The sequence below is a fragment of the Musa acuminata genome, chromosome BXJ1-5, assembly GCF_036884655.1.
Source record: "Musa acuminata AAA Group cultivar baxijiao chromosome BXJ1-5, Cavendish_Baxijiao_AAA, whole genome shotgun sequence".
NCBI lineage: Eukaryota > Viridiplantae > Streptophyta > Magnoliopsida > Zingiberales > Musaceae > Musa > Musa acuminata.
Genome location: NC_088331.1, coordinates 39,413,943 through 39,431,736, shown reverse-complemented (window position 1 = coordinate 39,431,736; position 17,794 = coordinate 39,413,943). Strand labels below are relative to the sequence as shown.

General features: G+C 42.1%; 2 protein-coding genes across 2 annotated transcripts; both read left to right on the top strand.

The window, feature by feature from the left end:
* The first annotated feature begins 560 nt into the window (after window positions 1-560).
* LOC135674236 (enolase-like) lies at window positions 561-6,344 on the top strand. The gene is made up of 17 exons (XM_065183884.1): window positions 561-717; window positions 958-1,021; window positions 1,364-1,428; window positions 1,932-1,979; window positions 2,086-2,172; window positions 2,260-2,340; window positions 2,429-2,530; window positions 2,617-2,697; window positions 2,777-2,851; window positions 4,392-4,454; window positions 4,555-4,635; window positions 4,768-4,962; window positions 5,057-5,107; window positions 5,516-5,604; window positions 5,677-5,728; window positions 5,830-5,886; window positions 5,981-6,344. Exons 1-17 carry the CDS (start codon window positions 652-654, stop codon window positions 6,059-6,061), a joined length of 1,338 nt encoding a protein of 445 aa, XP_065039956.1. The 5' UTR covers window positions 561-651; the 3' UTR covers window positions 6,062-6,344.
* A 2,540-nt stretch (window positions 6,345-8,884) lies between these two features.
* LOC135674235 (very-long-chain aldehyde decarbonylase GL1-10-like) lies at window positions 8,885-12,135 on the top strand. The gene is made up of 5 exons (XM_065183883.1): window positions 8,885-9,279; window positions 9,671-9,993; window positions 11,556-11,703; window positions 11,787-11,819; window positions 11,926-12,135. The coding sequence occupies exons 1-5, from the start codon at window positions 8,950-8,952 to the stop codon at window positions 11,974-11,976; spliced, it is 885 nt and encodes a 294-aa protein (XP_065039955.1). The 5' UTR covers window positions 8,885-8,949; the 3' UTR covers window positions 11,977-12,135.
* Window positions 12,136-17,794: the final 5,659 nt, after the last annotated feature.

The following is a 17,794-nucleotide window of genomic DNA, read 5'->3' as shown; positions in this document are numbered from 1 at the left end:
TGCTTCTCGTACCGTTACACGTAACGACAAGAAAATATACAGTCATTCGATTTTTTTCTCTGAATAGATCATACCGGTTCGGAATGTATCGGTAAGCCATCGATATCTCGTTGGTTACTTTGAAGGAATATGCTCAGGGCTGCGTCAAAGATGCGATGCGGATTCGCCGCATCCGCATCCCACGTGCCACAATAATTAGTCTTAATAGGACCCACTTTTCTTTTTTTGCCAATAAACCCAATTTTCTTCTTATTTGATGAAATGCCTAGTGGTTCTTTAAAGGATCGATCACATACGCTCGCTAATCTCAAACCACTCATAATTACCGTGGAGATTCTTAATTAGTGATTTCCGTGTATTAAAATTGTTATGAGGGTAAACATATAATTTAAATGCTTTGCAAAAATAAACACTTAAAGAAGCCCGAAAATTACAAAAGCCGGGAAAAAGGACATAAAAATCATCGATAACTGTGGTCAAATACGTGGATCGCGTTCCTCGAATCCAACGGCTCTTCCTGGCTCGGCTTCTCATCCGTCCGTCTATAAATGCTTCGCCGGCCTCACATCTTTTCACCTACGCACAGTCTCTGCCTCATCGCTTCTTTTCCTTCTCCGTCCCGATCGAGCGAGAAAAAGGGAAAGGGAAAAAATGGTGACGATCAAGTCCGTGAAGGCCCGTCAGATCTTCGACAGCCGTGGAAACCCCACCGTCGAGGTTAGATCCGTATCCTTCTCGCTTCGATCCGCCATCTCCTCCTCCTCCTACTCATCATAGGGTTTTAGGGTTTTTAGATCTCTGACTGTGACTCCTTATGCAGTGAAGGATGCCTCAATAATTATATTTTCTTGTGTCAGATCTGATTTATCTGCTTGGGAATTGATGAAAAAGCACTCATACCCTTTTTTTCTGCTTCCCCCTTCCTTTCTCTGAAAGCGGTTGTCGTGTTTGTTTCAGGTGGATCTTCATTGTGATGATGGGACCTTTGCCAGGGCTGCTGTCCCCAGTGGTGCATCCACGGGTAAATGATCGCACATCATTTCTTTGATCTTTCGTTATTTCTGTTTGTTTCAAAGATTATGTCGTTTTGGTATACAAAAGTGGTGTCTTTCATGAAAAGATCTGTTCGAGGGCTTCGATCTTCGATAAACACGATAACTTTACCGTATTTGGCTATTGCTTGCGTAAGCTGGTTTATTGTGCACATCTCAAGTGGTGAAAATAATATAATCATTATGTGATCGTGCTAGTCTATTCTGGTTATGGATTATCGATTTTTGAGTGCTATAGTTGAATAGCTGTTTTCCTCTGCTTGTTTTATGTCTTTAAGAACACACTAATTGGAAATTTTTTGATATTTAAGGTGTATACGAAGCATTGGAGTTGAGAGATGGTGGATCGGATTACCTTGGGAAGGGTGTCCTCAAGGTTATGTTTCGACTTCTCTGCTTGAAAGAGTTCTATCTCTCCTTCAAGTGATTTCTCAAGTTATAATTGTTATGGCATGACTTTTAATAGACTCTTGTTAGATCAATCAAATTAATCTACAACCTATATGATTTTACAGTATTAACTCACTGGTTCGAAAATTATCTCAAGAGTAGTAACCCTAAGAGTGCATGAAACTATTTTAACATTTGTTCATTGATATTTTTTTTGTTTTTCGGTCTTAGTATCCTCTCGCCAGCATTTGAACTATTTCTACCATCTTTTGAGTGACACCCTAACAATTGCATAAGCTAGTTGTGATAGGATCTAATAATCTCTTTTGTAGAACTAATTTTGTATTCATCTTTTTGGTTTAGATGTCTGAAGCTTATAGCCTATTTTAAAAATAAAACTAGCATATTTGTTAATGTTTTTGGGATTTTGATTCCTATTGTGTATGAAGTTGGATAAGACAATAGTGTTAAACGTTATTTTTGGCTCAGGCTGTTGAGAATGTGAATACTATAATTGCTCCAGCACTGATTGGCAAGGTATGCAAGAGACTATACGTTTGGTGCACTTATTTGGATTATTTTTTACTTTAGATTAAACTGCACATTGGTAGTATAACCAACATTCATGTGCATAACGTTGCAGGATCCTACTGAGCAAGCTCAGATTGATAACTTCATGGTCCAGCAGCTTGATGGCACACAAAACGAGTGGGGCTGGTGCAAACAGAAGGTAATATTCTGCTATTGAAACATTATTTTATACATGCTGTATTCTTTTTCCATGATTCACCATCCTGGTTGGATGTTTTTGCTTCAGCTTGGTGCCAATGCTATTTTGGCAGTATCACTTGCTTTATGCAAAGCAGGTGCAAGTGTGAAGAAGATTCCTCTCTATCAGGTTTGTAAAGTGATTATGTTGTGTGAAATTGGTAGTAATTGGTTAAACTTCTTATTGTCTGATATGTATTTCTCTCCCTGAAATGTAGCACATTGCAAATCTTGCTGGAAACAAGAACTTAGTTTTGCCTGTGCCTGCATTCAATGTTATAAATGGAGGATCACATGCAGGGAATAAGCTGGCCATGCAGGTTATTATTCCCATGAGCTATGTGCTGAGCAGTTGCATATAATATTAGTTATTATGCTTATCTTTTTTCTTTGGTTATTATAATAGGAATTCATGATTCTTCCGGTGGGGGCCTCCTCTTTCAAGGAAGCCATGAAGATGGGCGTGGAAGTTTATCATAATCTGAAGGTTTGTAACATAGTATTTTTTCCAATTTCTAAACTCTGATTCAGAGAGCATCGTTTGACACTCATTCTCTTTTTTTTAGGCTGTCATTAAGAAGAAGTACGGACAGGATGCCACTAATGTTGGAGATGAGGGTGGTTTTGCTCCCAACATTCAGGTCTGCTGTGCATTTTGATTCTTATATGATTGCCTCCTGCCTTTTCCGTTAAATTTGTGATGTGGCATAATTCGTGCAACAATGTTTAAATAGAGTCTACATAGATGCAGTTATCTAGAGTGTCCTATGTTTCTGTAATATATATTATCAGTCAGGTATATTCTGGTTAGAGCAGTAGCAGCCAAGCAAGCAAATATGTCGGGTATCAGGAGTGAGCCTGCAAGTTGCAACCTTACCCCATGAGCTTAACAGCCTTTCTTCTACTTGCTCTGTGTTGATATTTTCCATTATTTTAGGTGATGAAGACACTAGGACATTCTGTTTTCAGTCTGCAGCATTTTTTTGTGTTTCTGGTTTCAACTGCAATGCATCAGCTTTGGTGCAAATGCAATTTTCTCTTCTAATCTTAGGGTTAGTTTGACAACAAGTATGGCCGATTTGTTGCTGCTGTATGGTCGTGGGCAAGGATGTCACTGAAGCCTTGTGACTGATTATTTGTATCTTGTAAAAGTTAGCAGATAAAGTTTATTGAAGTCTAGGTATGTTGATCAAAGTATTTTTTTGGCAAGATAAAAGGTAAAAAATACACTTTTCCTTTTATTTTATATTTATGCAAGTCATTAATGATCATATTTATTAGTAACATCTCATCTCATATTACCCCATATTGTATTTTTTAATGCTTGCAATATTATACACTTTTGCTTCTTTACAGGGTAATAACTGAAAAAGTTCTTATTGGCGACTTGTTTGATTTTCTGATAATAAAGTTAGTGCAACATTTGTTTCTCTTTTTGAAGTGCATTAATAAGTGAGGGCAACAGTTTACCAAGTGTTTACTTGATAAACTCTTTGTGAACTATATTTTTGTATATATAGTTTGTCTTCTGGTTTTAAAGGTAATGTTGCATTTGGTACTTAACTACTTATCTGTTAAAGTTGTTCTGGAACCATCTAGGATTGTTGTAATGGAAGCAATTTTTTAGGCACGACAGTTGTTTGCCATGTCTAGGTTTTTCACAAATTGCTGCCATAGCTTTCATTGCTCCTCTGAAGTCGGTTTTGTGGCTTATTAGATAGAAATCTCCTCTAACGTTGTGTCGATGTCTAACCATACACATACGAGTCTCTTACAGCATACATGCTTTTAATTCTAAAGCTTGGATACTCCTGGGCAAATCATTTGCTGTTGATTTCTAAACTTTATGAATATGTTCGGAAGTGGAAATTCAGGCTGCCAAATTTTAGGATCAAGCTGGATTCAAGTTCTCATTGGCTAAGATTTTATTTTTTTACTTTTTGTTGGTTAGTAATTTTAGTGTTAATTTTTGCACTGTTAATGATATTTGAGACCTCATGCCTACTTTAGTTGGCAAACAACATCAGGCAATGAATGCTTAATTATACCTTGCCCTGCAACACATTGCATTCATGCTGTCAGAATTTTTTTAGTTGAAGTCAGAATTTTTTTTGGTTAAAAATATCTGTCTGTCATCTATGGGGGTGATCTCACACATATGTATCCATTTTTCAATTCCAGGAGAACAAGGAAGGTCTTGAACTTTTGAAGACAGCCATAGCTAAAGCTGGTTATACCGGCAAAGTATGTACTATAATTTGTGTTTATTTCCATGTACATGTGTTCCCTTGCAAGTTTTGAGTTCTAAATTTCAGCTTTTGATTGTTCTTGTCTATTTCTGTAGGTTGTGATTGGCATGGATGTTGCTGCTTCTGAATTCTATAGCGAAAAGGATAAGACTTATGATCTCAACTTCAAGGAGGAGGTAAGAATGCTTTTGTTGGTTAACTAAAGTACTTTTTTTCTCTAAGTCTTAGGATTATCTTAAGTTTCCCTCGTTTGTTTCATTTCTTGCCTATTTTTACATTTGGTGATGTTAAAATCTCTGTTACTGCAGAACAATGATGGTTCTCAAAAAATATCTGGAGACAGTCTGAAAAATGTCTACAAATCTTTTGTCAGTGAGTACCCCATCGTATCAATTGAAGACCCATTTGATCAGGATGATTGGACCCACTATGCAAAGATGACAGAAGAGATTGGAGATAAGGTGCAAATTGTTGGAGATGATCTTCTCGTTACCAACCCAACAGTAAGTTTCTATTAGGAAAAGATTAAAAATCTTATGTATCTTTAGAATATTCCTATTTGAGATCTGAAATTTTTTGTTCAATTTACTTCTGCAGCGTGTTGCCAAGGCGATAAAGGAGAAGTCATGCAATGCACTTCTTTTGAAGGTATTGTCTAATGATTTTATCGTTGTTCCTTTGTTTAGGGACTAGGAGGTTAATTATCTGGTAGGATTGTGGATGAGGGAAAAAAAATCAAGTTAGATGAACATAGAGGTTGTATCTGATTAAATATACCAGTTGGGCTGGCTGCTTAGAACCTGCAATCAGGACAGTCCAAGATGTGCTGAGAGAAAGGATGCAGTAAATTATACCCATTCTTAGAGTTGGTATGAACGATTGTAAGAGGATTTCAAGAACCGTAATTATTCATGCATTGGTATGAACCATGGTACCAGACTTGAATCCTTACTAAAACCTGGCTTTAATAGTTTTCTTGATGGCATGTAAGATTCTTAGCATTGGGAGGTATCCCCTCTTGCAACATAATGTTATTCTATTTGCATGGCTGTTTAGGTGAATCAAATCGGGTCTGTTACTGAGAGTATTGAAGCAGTCAAAATGTCTAAACATGCTGGCTGGGGAGTGATGGCTAGCCACCGGAGGTACGCTTTTAGCTTGTGTATAATTTTTATTAGCGTCTGTAGGTGATTCTCACTCGTATTCTCTTGTTATAGTGGTGAGACGGAAGATACTTTTATTGCTGACCTCTCGGTTGGTTTAGCTACGGTATGTTACATTCATCGTCACTGAACCATATGATTTTTGTAGAAACAGCGTTTGTTCTCCAACAAGTCTCTGTTGTTTGAGAGATGATGATTCTTAAACAGGGCCAAATCAAGACTGGAGCTCCGTGCCGCTCTGAGCGCCTTGCTAAGTACAACCAGGTAAAGTCATCACGCCATATTATAATATGAATACCTCTCTACATAGCGATTGATGTGCCATGTTACAACATTTCTTTTTGTGCCGTGAACACAGTTGCTGAGGATCGAGGAGGAGCTTGGTGCTGCAGCCGTCTATGCGGGAGCAAAGTTCCGAGCACCTGTGGAGCCCTACTAAAACGGAAGAGCCTGATGTTAAACTGCCTAGTTTTGATTTCGGCTTTCCTTTTTTACCGGACTAAAGTTGATTTGCTTGAGGAATAATTTCTAGTTCTACACACTGCAGTCTTTCATTGGGAGATGAGTTTGTAACGTAAAGATGCGGACCAACGCATGCAAATAAGTGTTTTGCTTTGTACTGGAAATATGCACCAGGAAATATTTTTCTTGCCATCCTTTATTTGCCAGTTATCTGCAGGCTTTTCTGGTAAGGGGATATAAAATTCATCCATTTTTAGCTACTTTCTATTTTTGTTGTGAACTTACTTGGTATGATGTCTCGTGCGTCGCATGTGGCCTATTTAATTCGTAACGTTGGACAGCGTGCCCTTTTTAATTCATGAACTGTGTAGTCTTTCCATGCGATCTATTGGTTGGGTTGAGTCGGTGGGTCTGTCGGTCAAACCACATAATTTATGATAAAAAAATAAATGTATATATATTTCTCTTTGTTTGTTATAAATAAAAAGGCATAACTATTTTAACAAAATTTAAATGATCTAATCAATTTAGCGTCTGTATCTCTAATTATGTTACAAATTGGTTTTTAATAATTACTTTTTTATTTTATAAGTGATCCGATCGGTTGATCGAACCGAACCGATTGGAGGGGTTTGGTTCACCGTTTTTCCCCGTCCGGCCAACCGGTTTGATCCGTGTCCGATGACAATGGTTCCATGTGAGACAGCTTGGAACCAACCAAATCATAGGGAGAAATATTGTTGATTGATGGATGCAGAATCCATGACAGAGTATCACGTGTCTTGATGAGCGACATGCCGCTTCACCATCGAAGGGACTGGTTTCAGTGTTCTTCTTTACGGTGATGGAGTAGTTTGAACCACATTGTTTTGTCCGCCGAAGATGTGGAATTTGGGAATCACCAGAAAATAGAAAACCCAACGTCTGCATGCCGCATTAAACTTGTGCCTGCAGGACGTCCTTTTCGAATTAATTTGACTCAGCCCGAGATATGGAGTGACTGTCTCTTTGGTTATGTTTCCCGAGGCTAACACTTCATTTTTACCTGCTTACATCTGTCCAAGAAAAAATTATTAATTATTCTATGATAATTATATGATATTTATTAATTATTATATTCTATTACTTGTTATATGATATTTATTAATTATTAATACATTACATCTACAAGATCATGATAGAAATATACATAAAATAATATTTTTTTATTTTTTTTATTCTCAATCAATCTATCATCTAGATTAGTTGATTTGTTTATATAATTTAAGTAATTGATTGTCTCCCTTGTATAAATACTCATATGAATAAAATTTATCTATTTTTCTTTTCCTTGTTGTTCGAACGATAGCAATCCTTTTATCATTGTTGGTTGCTCAGCGATCCTTTTGTTGATTTCTGTTGCTTCTTCGATCATACCAAGGATATTATGCCCTTGGGAACGTTTGATCGAGCACTCCCACTTCATCCAGGATATGATCCTCTCTTCTGATGGCCAACTTGCCCTCTACGACTCTTGGGATGACGCATCTTTGTCTTTGGGATCTCTCCATTAGTGTCACCACTTGTCATCTTTGATATCTCTCCATTGGTGTCACTACTCCCTTTGCCCTCAAGTGGCTGCCTCTTCTCCCTTGATCTATCTTGTCACAATCGTCTTCTCCCCTTCCTCCCTACATCGACGATTTTCTTTACGACATCCATTCACCCTCCCACGATGATCTACTACAATCACCCACCAACTTCAAGACAACCTTTGCCCTTCTTACACTCTCCTATGGCCGCTACACCGTCCTATGGCCACGGTCACTCCACCCTCCACATCTTTGTCGATGAAGTGCTCTCTGCCCTGAGCCACCACCCCTTCTTCATCATCGACTATTGCACCTTGCTCGATGGCCTATTCTTTTCATCGCCAACCAAATCACGTAATTAGATTAGCTATTCAAACATGTGATTGATCCTCAAATCATTAATTGATTAAGGATATAAAGAAACAAGGATATTATTCTATGTATGCCTCTATCATAATATTCTATCACATTATTTGAACCGTTTAATAAATATTTAATAAAATATTTAATCTCATATTAATTGAAGAATAGGAAAATCAAGGACTCGTCGAATCACCTTACTTTTAAATGTCTTTTGGGGCTTATGATCTTCCAAAGGATAAAATTATAACCGTGAACAAGCCAAAAGCAAATAATTCCCTTAAAGGACCAATCACATGTTGATTTATCAATATTACATTAGAAGGATGGTCACGAAACCAATCTAATATGTGGAAATGCCAACATAGGGGGTAGGTTTGAATAATATTTTATCACTTTTGTATAATAATAATAATAATAATAATAATAATAATAATAATAATAATAATAATAATAATTATTATTATTATTATTATTATTATTATTATTATTATTATTATTGTTGTTGTTGTTGTTGTTATTTTTGTCACTTTGCTAATGCTCGTCTTCTTAGCCTAATCACAGAAGGAGTTAGTCAATCACATGTTAGATTTATCAAAATTACCTTGGAAGAAGGGAACCAATCTTACTTTAGATATGTTCAGGTGCTACCATAGGGGGTGGGGGTACGTATAAATAATTTTTTGTCACAAATATATATATATATATATATATATATATATATATATATATATAATAATAATAATAATAATAATTATTATTATTATTATTATTATTGTTTGTCTTTTTGTCACCCAACTAATGCCCCTCTTCTTAGCCTCTGCCTATATAAATCACAGAAGAGTTGCCCACCACCATAACAGCAGCTGCTCTAGAACAAGCCTCCACTGCCTCTCCTCCTCCTCCGACCTTGTATAGCTTGGCTTCTGTTGCTATGCTGCCGTTTACGAGCATCGGCGAGGCGGAGGCGGCCCTGGGGAGGAACCTGACGGCGGCGGAGGGGGTCTGGTTCCAGTACTCCGCCGGCATGCATGACTTCTGGCTCTACGCCCACAACATCGTCTTCCTCCTCCTGGTCTACAGTGTCGCCCCGCTCCCCGTCGCCTTGGCGGAGCTGAAGCGCCCCAAGGCCATCCACAAGTACAAGCTCCAGCCCAAGGTCCACGTCCCCGTCGCCGACGTCCTCAAGTGCTACAAGAACGTCGTCAAGACGTTCCTCTTTGCCGTCGGCCCTCTCCAGCTCGTCTCCTTCCCCACCATCAAGGTACCCCTAACGACAACATTCTCGCTGCAACAACACATGCGTTCATACATCTCTTTATTTCACATATAGCATTGTCTGTACCTTATATACTGAAGAATGATAAGTATTTGGTGGTGTTACATATCCCTTCCAAGAACTCCGGCCTCTAGCACACGTCGATGATTGACGTGACATGATGCAACAGGAGATACAAGTACAGATCAAGTTTCCCAAGAAAAATGGAATCTTTGGGGTTGTGTAGTCCTAACTTTGACTCCATAAAGGATTTATCTTTCGTGTCCAAAACTGTTCTAATTCATTGTGTTGTCTAAATCGGTAATACTACAGATTTGCACAGCGCACGGGCGATGTGGAGATGGAAGGTATGACTCGTTTCTTCTTCTGTTCGCAGTTGGTGGGGATTCGGACGGGGCTGCCGCTGCCGTCGGTGTGGGAGGCGGCGGCGCAGCTGGCCGTATACTTCGTGGTGGAGGACTACTTCAACTACTGGCTCCACCGGGCGCTGCACAGCCGGTGGGGCTACGATCACATCCACCGGGTGCACCACGAGTTCTCGGCGCCGGTGGGGTTCGCCGCCCCCTACGCCCACTGGGCGGAGGTGCTCATCCTCGGCTTCCCTGCCTTCCTCGGCCCCGCCATCGCTCCCTGTCACATCCTCGTCTTCTGGCTCTGGTTCGTCCTCCGCCACGTCGAGGCCATCGAGACGCACTGCGGGTACGTCTCCCTGTCCTTCATCCATCGTCGTCTTCTCATTGAGATGCATAACGCTGCAAATTAGATATGGTCCCGTTGTTACATGATCGAGCGACACACTCTGCCGATGGCAGCAAACGAGAAGGCTGGGCCTGAGACCACTAGTTTTGGGATCTTTTGCTCCTCGTGATCTGCCATGCATGCCTGTTCACGTGGTGTCTTAATCAACCACCTTGCCTTACCTACCCAGCTTGCCTTACCTACCCACCTTAGTGTGATTATTTAAATCGTGTCCTCAACTCAATCGTGTAATCATTCAAACCATTGCATCGAAAACATCAAAGATTAAATTACTTTGACATGGGAATGTAAATGCAAGTATATAATGGAACCACGGAGTTAAATAAAACAAAAAAGTATTAATAAGCTAAAACTTCTTTGAATTAGATTTGATAAGTGAGATTAGATACCTTTAGTATCTCAATCCCTATACTTTAAAAGTAAAAAAGTAATTTTAATGTCTCAACTAGTGGTAACGAACGATGTCGTTGGGGGCTACGGATGGTTATTATAGATGAGGAGAGTGATAACAAGAGGTGAGGACTGTTCTGTATCTACGTCAACACCGACGTAGTTGTTGAGCGACGTTGCTCGACAACTGTAACGATGCCGATGCAGATGTCATGTGATGAAAGGGTCGCTCGATAACTACATCGACGTCGATGCATATGTAGAGGGTCCCTCATCTCTCGTCACCACTTTTTTCATTCACAACAACCACTCGTAATCCTAGTGGCATTATCTTCCGCCACCTCCAACGCTGTTTGTCACCATTGACGTCATTCGCTATCACAAATTAGAATATTAAAATTATTTTTTACTCTTTATTTTCATGTTTCTGTTGGTAATACTGAGGATGTAAAGATAAATAGATCTAGATATTTTACTTTTATAACTATACGGGTGCTATTATATAACTAGCCCACTAAACATAGAGCAAAATTAAGGGATGTTTCAACATAAAACTTGGTTGTGTTACAAGTCAAAAGCTTAAGTGCGCCATTAAGCAGTTCTAAGTGACAACTTGGTAGTGTTCATTAAACAATTAGAGCGTGGAGAGCGAAAACCAAATAATTATTCACGCATAGTGTTGAGGTAGATGAGATTATTCTATCGTTTTAGGAAGGTGGTCAGATCTGGTCGCTTCTTCTTTGTCCTCAGCTGCGGATCCCACCTACTCCTCCTTCCTATTGAAATGCACTTTAGATTGAATGAGTACCCGAAGCTGGATTTGCGTTGCATCACTTCCAAAGATTCTCCACGTTTTATGCGCGCATCTGCCGAGAACAACTTGTGTCTGCATGCGACGGAAGAGAGAGAATCACAGAGGAAGAGCACTCGGTTACAGGAAGCATATAGCAAAGATGACACCCGGCTTTCTCGAGCAAACACTCGCTGTAGGAGCTTAAGATTACAGTTCAAGAGAGTAATCAGATGTTATTGCATGGGTCGGAATTATCTGATCGAAGCTTTCATTCTCGCTCTTCGTTTCCCCTCTCACATGGTGGTTGGTGTCTGTGCAGCTATGACTTTCCTCAGACTCCCACCAAATACATCCCATTCTATGGAGGTGCGGAGTACCATGACTACCATCACTATGTTGGAGGGAGAAGTCACAGTAATTTCGCATCGGTGTTCACCTACTGTGACTACATATATGGAACCGATAAGGTCTGGTAGTCTCATGTAGTCACGTAAACCTCCCATTTCACACATGAATCAGTGTTCTAAAACCCTTTTCTTATTCACTGCAGGGCTACAGATATCAGAAAGGACAACTTGCAAAGGTATTATTCTGCATCTTCTTCTTTTAGCTCTACACTTCATTTGTCATGAATGTTGACATATATATAATTCCCTGCTTTTGACTCATTCTCATGTCATCTTGAGCAGCTGAAGGAGCAGGAGAAGGCAAAGAATCAAAATGGGGAGAAGTATGATTGAGTGTTTAAGCTGTTGGCAGCCTTAATCATGTGGGTTATGAGTAAGGTTTAAGCTGTAGTCATGCTGATAGCATGTTATCCAGGGAAGCCTTTGCATCTGCAGTTGTAAGCTTTCAGTACTCCATATTGCCGTATACAATGGGCACTCTAATTACATTAATAGTGATGTCTGTGGCTGTGGTCGAAACACATCTTGCCAACAGTGCACCTTCGCACAAAGATCAAGGCACCTCATCTAATTATAGCTTCAAAGATCCGGTCTTGCAGTATAGGCACATGCCTCGCTGTGTGATTATTTCATTTGCAGATGTTTGATCTAAAACTGGGATAGATTTTAGATTGTGCATTGCAAATCATAGCGAAGGAAAAGAAGAGATGCATCAGCCAATTGAACTTGCAGAAAAACCAGCACTCATCATGATCATTTCTGTGCTCTCTACCCAGCAGGCCAATGGAGGAGAAATATGGCACCATGAGCTCTTGCAAAAGAATTTTCCACCTGATTTCAACCTCCAAAAGACTTTTTTGTCTTTCTGAAAAGAAAAACTATTTAATTACTCAAAGCCTTAATTTTCTTGAAGAGGTCATCCAATTCGGGAGATGAAATTGATGCACCAAGTATCAATACATCATAATATATACCCAACTGGCTTGAGATTTATGGAGAGGAATCATATCTACATCACGTATAGTTAGTTCTTTGTGCTCTAATTAGTTGGCATCGATGGAGCACCGACACGTTGGTTTGGTGGCGGATCTAATCATGTTTTAGTTATTTATTTATTTATTTATTTATTTTGGTTTGGTGACGTGGAGGCGTGAAATCTTAGGACTCTGCTTCGTCGACGAAATCTTGGAGGATTTCTTGGAACATTAAATCTCTGTAATCGTCGGCGTGTAACTCTGCCGCAAGCTCACCGACGCGGGCTGTGGAAGAGGCTTAGCCCCGGCCCCAAGTGGCCGAGCCCACCTGAGTCCATCGTCCACAACACTACCACGACCCGTCGCGCACCCCCGGGCCCTTGACGACCTCATCAGCTAAGCCTTCTTCGTCACCGGTGTCGAGCCTATGGACGAGGCTCCATGCCGAGCCCACGAGCCTTCTTCCTCACCGGCGTGGAAGAGGCTCTGCCCCAGCCCACCTGCGTCCGCTAGACCATCGCGACCCCCTCGGCGACCTCATCAGCGAGGCTTTCTTCCTCACCGGCGTGGATCAAGGTACATTCGAAATCTCTCGATATTATCGAGGAAAATCCTCCCTCCTAATATATATAAATAAGAGAGAAATATGTTAATACATTACAGCTTTTTTAATAAAGCTTCTTATCTTCAATAAAGCTTCTTCAACGAAGCTTCTTCAATAATTCGACCATCGAAGCTTGTCATTCATCACATTTCTTGCCTCTGCAGAGCAAAGAAGGGGAAAACTCTTTCTCGCCGGACTCACTTCCTCGTCGAACTCCCCTCCCCTCTCTGTCCGCTGTACGATCGTCCGCCGCTGCCTTACTGTCAACTGTCGATCCTCAACTCCTACTAAGAGCAAATCATTACAGGTTTCTCCACCAAATCGCTGCAACTTCCTTCTTGATGGGGATATAAACAGGAATAACCTTTGTATAGGAACAAATACTAGAAGACCAAAATACGCAGCGGAATAAAATGGAAACACAATCAAACAGAACACCAAGATATACGTGGAAAACCCCTTCAATGTGAAGGGTAAAAACCACGGGGCAAACTAGAGATAATCCACTACGAGAATAATGAATGTACAAATCTCAATCTCTTGCCCAAAACCCTAGCAACAACCACAAGAGAATAACTGGGATACAAGGATCACGTCACTGCCTACAATATCTGAAACTTTCCAAGTAATCACAGCAAGAGTCTACTGTAGATTTGATCTAACCTGAGATGAGAACACTACTAGATGATTGAGAACAGTCTCTTTGCGTTGTCCTTGTCTTCTTCCCTTTCTTTCTCTTCATTTTCTGCCTTGTTCTCCTTCTTCTCTTTGGAATCTCGTGGCTCCAAAGATCTGCCTCGTTGCTGCCTTTTTATAGCCTTAATCTGCCTCTAAAACGCAGCCACCACACCCCCCTAATCTTAATTAGGATTAGGTTAAGAGGGGGTGTGGGCTGTGGGCTGATAAAGCCCATATGGGCTGATAAAGCCCATATGGGCTGAATATGGGCCATCAGCCCAACAACCTCTCCCTTCAGCCCATAAGGGAGGCTGTCCCATGACTCCTCAATGTGAAGCCATGCCGACCAACTGTCGGCATATCTCCTGTCTTTCTTTTGGTAAGGTCTTCGTCAATATGTCTGCTCCGTTTTCATCTGTATAAATTTTCTGAAGCTGCAACTGCTTCTCTTCAAATACATTTCGAATCCAGTGGTATCTGACATCTATATGCTTTGACTTGGAATGAAACATTGGGTTCTTACACAAATGGATGACATTTTGGCTGTCACAATACACCACATAATTTTCCTGTTTCAGCCCCAATTCTTGTAAGAATTCTTTCATCCATAACATTTCTTTGCATACCTCTGTAGCAGCAATATATTCTGCTTCTGCGGTGGAGAGAGCAATACACCTTTGTAACCTGGATTGCCATGACACAGCTCCCCCTGCAAAAGTAAGTACATAACCTGAAGTAGACTTCCTCGTATCTATATGTCTTGCCATATCTGCATATGTGTAACCTGTTAACACAGGTGGTCCACCTCCAAAGCTTAAACAAACCTTAGAGCTCCCTTTGAGATATCTAAAAATCCACTTCACTGTTGCCCAGTGCTCTTTGCTTGGATTTGCAAGAAATCTGCTAATAACACCCACTGCATATGCGATGTCTAGCCTCGTACATACCATTGCATACATTAAACTTCAAACTGCTGAAGCATAAGGAACTTTTTGCATTTTCTCCTTCTCCTCATCACTTGACGGACTCTGTTCTGAGCACAACTTGAAATTGTTGAATCTCGTATTTTGATGATGAAACTACTTGATATATGTTTATGATTTAATCTGCGTTTTGAGTGACGCAAGATGCTTCGATCAGGATGAGACAATTAAAGCAGGAAAATCATGTTGTGCCGAAGGAACATGTCAGAAGATTGGACGTCGGGCCGGTGGATCGGTCGACGTATCGACAGAAGGCTTCGGGCCGTGGACTCGGGCATCGGGCCAAGAAGAGCGGGTATTGTGCCAAGGATATCGGAGTTGCGGAGTTGACTGGCCGATTGGGCAATAGGCTGCAGAAGAGGACGATGCGCCGAAGAATCGGACGAAGCGTCGAGGGACCAATGACATGTCGGACAACTTGGTTAATTGCTTAGGATTAATTGTCTCGATCGAAGTTTTGTTTTGTTGTGCAGGATTAACTACGATGAAAGTTAGACAAGCAACAGGAGTTGCGCCGGAGTCAAGTTCATGATCACGTTGGGAGTTCGAGAGTTCGACGGAAGTTCGGACGATCGTCGGAGGTTCTGCGAGAACAGATCCGAGAAGTCCAGAAGCTTGCCAAGCGAAGCTCGTCGGAACTTGCCAAGTGGATCTTCGCAAAGTCCAGGAGTTTGCCGGAAGTCCGCAGGAGCATCACCGAGGGTTCATCGGATGATCGACGGAAGTTCGCCGGAAACTCGCCGGAAGAAGCGATTGATGTACCGAAGCAAAGCTGCAGAAATTGTCTTAGATTTAATCGTAGTTAGCACGGTGATTAAGTTAGAAATGGGAGGTGATCCCATTAGCTTAATCCTGGGGCAATTGGGCCCCTGAAGAACTCAAGTTGGGTCGAATGGTTCAACCCATTCGAACCCAAGTAGTTGTGGGAGGTGCAACCGCCCAGGCAGGGAGGTAGCACCGCCCAGGCTAAGTCTCCCAGCGAGACTGGGCGGTGCAACCGCTCCAGCTAGGCGGTGCAACCGCCCAGGCTAAGTCTCCCAGCGAGACTGGGCGGTGCAACCGCTCCAGCCAGGCGGTGCAACCGCCCAGGGCTCAGTCTCCAAGCGAGACTGGGCGGTGTAACCTCCTCTGTCAAGAGGTAGCACCGCCAGAGCTCAAGTTCCGAGCTCTGCCGAGAGGTGCAACCACCGAGCTCGGTCTTCGAGCTCTGGCAGAGAGGTGCAACATCTCTGGACAGGAGATGCACCGCCTGAGCTCGGTCTTCGAGCTCTGGCAGAAAGGTGCAACCACCCCTGACAGAGAGGTGCACCCGCCTGAGCTCAAATTTCGAGCTCAAAACGATCAAATCCCGGAATTCCGGGATCAGGCGGTTGCACCTCTTGACTGGAGAGGTTGCACCGCCTGGCAGAGCTCGAAGACTGAGCTCAGGCGGGTGCACCTCTCTGTCAGGGGTGGTTGCACCTTTCTGCCAGAGCTCGAAGACCGAGCTCAGGCGGTGCATCTCCTGTCCAGAGATGTTGCACCTCTCTGCCAGAGCTCGAAGACCGAGCTCGGTGGTTGCACCTCTCGGCAGAGCTCGGAACTTGAGCTCTGGCGGTGCTACCTCTTGACATAGGAGGTTGCACCGCCCAGTCTCGCTTGGAGACTGAGCCCTGGGCGGTTGCACCGCCTGGCTGGAGCGGTTGCACCGCCCAGTCTCGCTGGGAGACTTAGCCTGGGCGGTGCTACCTCCCTGCCTGGGCGGTTGCACCTCCCACAGCTACTTGGGTTCGAATGGGTTGAACCATTCGACCCAACTTGAGTTCTTCAGGGGCCCAATTGCCCCAGGATTAAGCTAATGGGATCACCTCCCATTTCTAACTTAATCACCGTGCTAACTACGATTAAATCTAAGACAATTTCTGCAGCTTTGCTTCGGTACATCAATCGCTTCTTCCGGCGAGTTTCCGGCGAACTTCCGTCGATCATCCGATGAACCCTCGGTGATGCTCCTGCGGACTTCCGGCAAACTCCTGGACTTTGCGAAGATCCACTTGGCAAGTTCCGACGAGCTTCGCTTGGCAAGCTTCTGGACTTCTCGGATCTGTTCTCGCAGAACCTCCGACGATCGTCCGAACTTCCGTCGAACTCTCGAACTCCCAACGTGATCATGAACTTGACTCCGGCGCAACTCCTGCTGCTTGTCTAACTTTCATCGTAGTTAATCCTGCACAACAAAACAAAACTTCGATCGAGACAATTAATCCTAAGCAATTAACCAAGTTGTCCGACATGTCATTGGTCCCTCGACGCTTCGTCCGATTCTTCGGCGCATCGTCCTCTTCTGCAGCCTATTGCCCAATCGGCCAGTCGACTCCGCAACTCCGATATCCTTGGCACAATACCCGCTCTTCTTGGCCCGATGCCCGAGTCCACGGCCCGAAGCCTTCTGTCGATACGTCGACCGATCCACCGGCCCGACGTCCAATCTTCTGACATGTTCCTTCGGCACAACATGATTTTCCTGCTTTAATTGTCTCATCCTGATCGAAGCATCCTGCGTCACTCAAAACGCAGATTAAATCATAAACATATATCAAGTAGTTTCATCATCAAAATACGAGATTCAACAATCTCCCCCTTTTTGATGATGACAACCACTTGATGACGGAGTTAAACTTAACTCCCGGAGTTTAAACAAACTCCCCCTATCAATATGCCATATTGATAGAACCTTGAATTCAAACTGAATTCAAGTCATTGCAATATTCATCATGAATACTTGCAACACGTCAACATGAACATATGCATAAACTTATGCATCACATGTCATGTCATCAACATACTTTCATCAACATACTTCTCCCCCTTTGTCATCAACAAAAAGGAGAAGTATCACAATCAAGTGTTTGTGTGTGATATTGGTTCTACTC